Here is a 2,041-nt window from a genome sequence, read left to right as displayed (position 1 = left end):
AAAGAAAACATATGAAACAGACTGGACTGAACTGAAGCTTCACAGCAGGAGCCCTCAGGCAGGACCATCAGCACACCTGCTCTTGTTTCAGACAAAAATCAACCAATCAATCAATCAATCAATCAGTACGCTGTGATAGAACACCACAAAAATCATGTAAGGACGACACAGCTCACACAGGTGAGGACACACCTGTGTGAGCTCTGTGAGTTCAAAGAGCTGCGGAGTCATCACAGCTGATCGATCAGAGGACCGGATGGTTTGTCCCAACTCAGCTGAGGAACACGTTTTCCCGTCATGCCTTTGGGCTGAGGACTTTCTGCATCAACCCCGTTAATTGTGATCGCGTCATAATATTTCTGCCGTTCGTGACAGGAGCCATGACGTCATTAACGGTAAACAGCTGATTTTGTTCTTGTTTCTGTCTGAATCTACACGCAGCTTTGAGGCTTCTGATTGGTCCAGCGACGCAATGATGTAATCAGAGTTTGCTTGAATCAGTGCAAAAACGGAGAAATCAGCTGATCAAACCGGAAACGGAAAAAACATTGGGACCGACAGGGATCGGCTCAGCCCGGTTCGGTCCCAGCTCCAGGCTCACCTGCACCCGTGTGGAGCTCCTCCGTGTCCTGCTCCGGGATGTGGTCTGCACCGGGTCCTGGATGCTGCTGAGGATGCTGAGCTGCAGCACCGCGCCCCGCCCGGCGGGAGGGGCGGGGCTACATCGCCGTGTGCGTGTGTGCGCGCGCGTGTGTGTCACGTGATCAGTCATTCTAACAGGAAGTGGCTGTGTTTGCACTAGGCTGATGCTTCTCTGAATTATTGATCTGCAGGGATGATGTCACATAAATGTGACCCTGCAGGAAGAACACAAGGATCTGAGAAGATCACCAATCACTAATCGATCACTGCTTTTAGCAGCCAATCAGGCTGCAGTATGTGCTGCTTCATGGAGGCCGTGCTGTGGAGCACTTGCTGGGCGCCACGGGACGTCAGTCTGTTAAGCTTTGCTGTTTTTGTGACACCTGTGCACCAAAGCTTGTATCTGTTTTCATGTTTCAGACCGTCACTGTGACATCATCAGGAAGCTCAAATATTGGTCCAGACACTCCACCTGCTGCCTCTCGTAATGACGTAGACTTTGACCTATGATGAGCTCAGACACTTTCTGACTCGGATGTTTTTGTTGTGGAGCGGGTCACCTGCTCGATCTGTGAGTGTGAGGAGGAGCCGAGTCACCTGCGGCCAGATGTTGACCTCTCACAGCTGCTGATCTAATTATGAAATGAAACTGAGCTCCGGCCTGCGTCAGCCTCAGGAAACACCGCACAAAGTGAAATGTTCACGGCAGGCGTCTGTTCAAGAGCAGCTTCACCATTTTCACTGTGAAGCACCGACACACGGGGGCGTGGCCAGTTACAGGTTGATCATTAGTAAAACACAAACACAGTTTCCAGGTTTGGAGAATTTATTGACTTTACATGTCAGTAAGTTAGTGTAGAAACTAAACCATGCATATAAAACAGGAGCGGTGACAGGAAGGGAGGCGGCCAGTAAACGGCGAAGAAGGCGTGCTGCAGTAACCACTGAGGCTGCGGCTCAGATCATGGCGAAGTTTAACCACTGCAAGAAGAAGAAGACATGGTCGTCGTCAGCCTCTGCGCTCACACATTGACACATACACGTCACCGCGTCATACATCTCACCTGCTGGAAGTCGAGCTCAATGAAACCGCTGCCCTTAGTGTCGAGCTTCGTAAAGACCTCTGTGGAGGAAGACCGTGGCACGTTAAAGTTTAAAGGTCACAGCACAGAGGGAAAGTTAAAACTCAGAGAGACGCAGCGAGACGTCACGGGGCCGGCAAGCTAACCGTTAGTCACTGAGACCTGTGATAGCCTCCAACGCCCTGCAGAACTCCTCCTACCTGAGGGAGGTCACAAAGCTCCAAACATCTCACGCAGCTTAGACACGCCCTCCAATCCTTGGTCCCCCAATAAGAACTCCTTATCTCACTGACTCCCTCACTGACTAAACTCCCACA

At 51.1% G+C, this 2,041-nt stretch overlaps 2 protein-coding genes across 2 annotated transcripts in view; both read right to left on the bottom strand.

The window, feature by feature from the left end:
• Positions 1 to 1,332, bottom strand: part of LOC102299453 (calpain-1 catalytic subunit) — a gene marked incomplete in the record, with an annotated part of 12,314 nt that extends 10,982 nt beyond the window's left edge. Inside the window, 1 exon segment of the mRNA XM_014340777.2 lies at positions 602 to 1,332.
• A 118-nt stretch (positions 1,333 to 1,450) lies between these two features.
• LOC102296249 (calpain-2 catalytic subunit) overlaps positions 1,451 to 2,041 on the bottom strand; it is a 13,626-nt gene continuing 13,035 nt past the window's right edge. Inside the window, exons 20-21 of the mRNA XM_005944456.3 lie at positions 1,707 to 1,765; positions 1,451 to 1,623 (exon numbers count right to left, since the gene is read on the bottom strand). Coding sequence (XP_005944518.1) covers positions 1,600 to 1,623; positions 1,707 to 1,765 — 83 coding nt within the window. The 3' untranslated portion in view covers positions 1,451 to 1,599. The remainder of the gene's footprint in view (positions 1,624 to 1,706; positions 1,766 to 2,041) is intronic.

The sequence above is a fragment of the Haplochromis burtoni genome, unplaced genomic scaffold (assembly GCF_018398535.1).
Source record: "Haplochromis burtoni strain Fernald_Lab_line unplaced genomic scaffold, NCSU_Asbu1 Contig_387, whole genome shotgun sequence".
NCBI classification, from domain to species: Eukaryota; Metazoa; Chordata; class Actinopteri; order Cichliformes; family Cichlidae; genus Haplochromis; species Haplochromis burtoni.
This window is presented reverse-complemented; position numbering and strand designations above follow the sequence as displayed.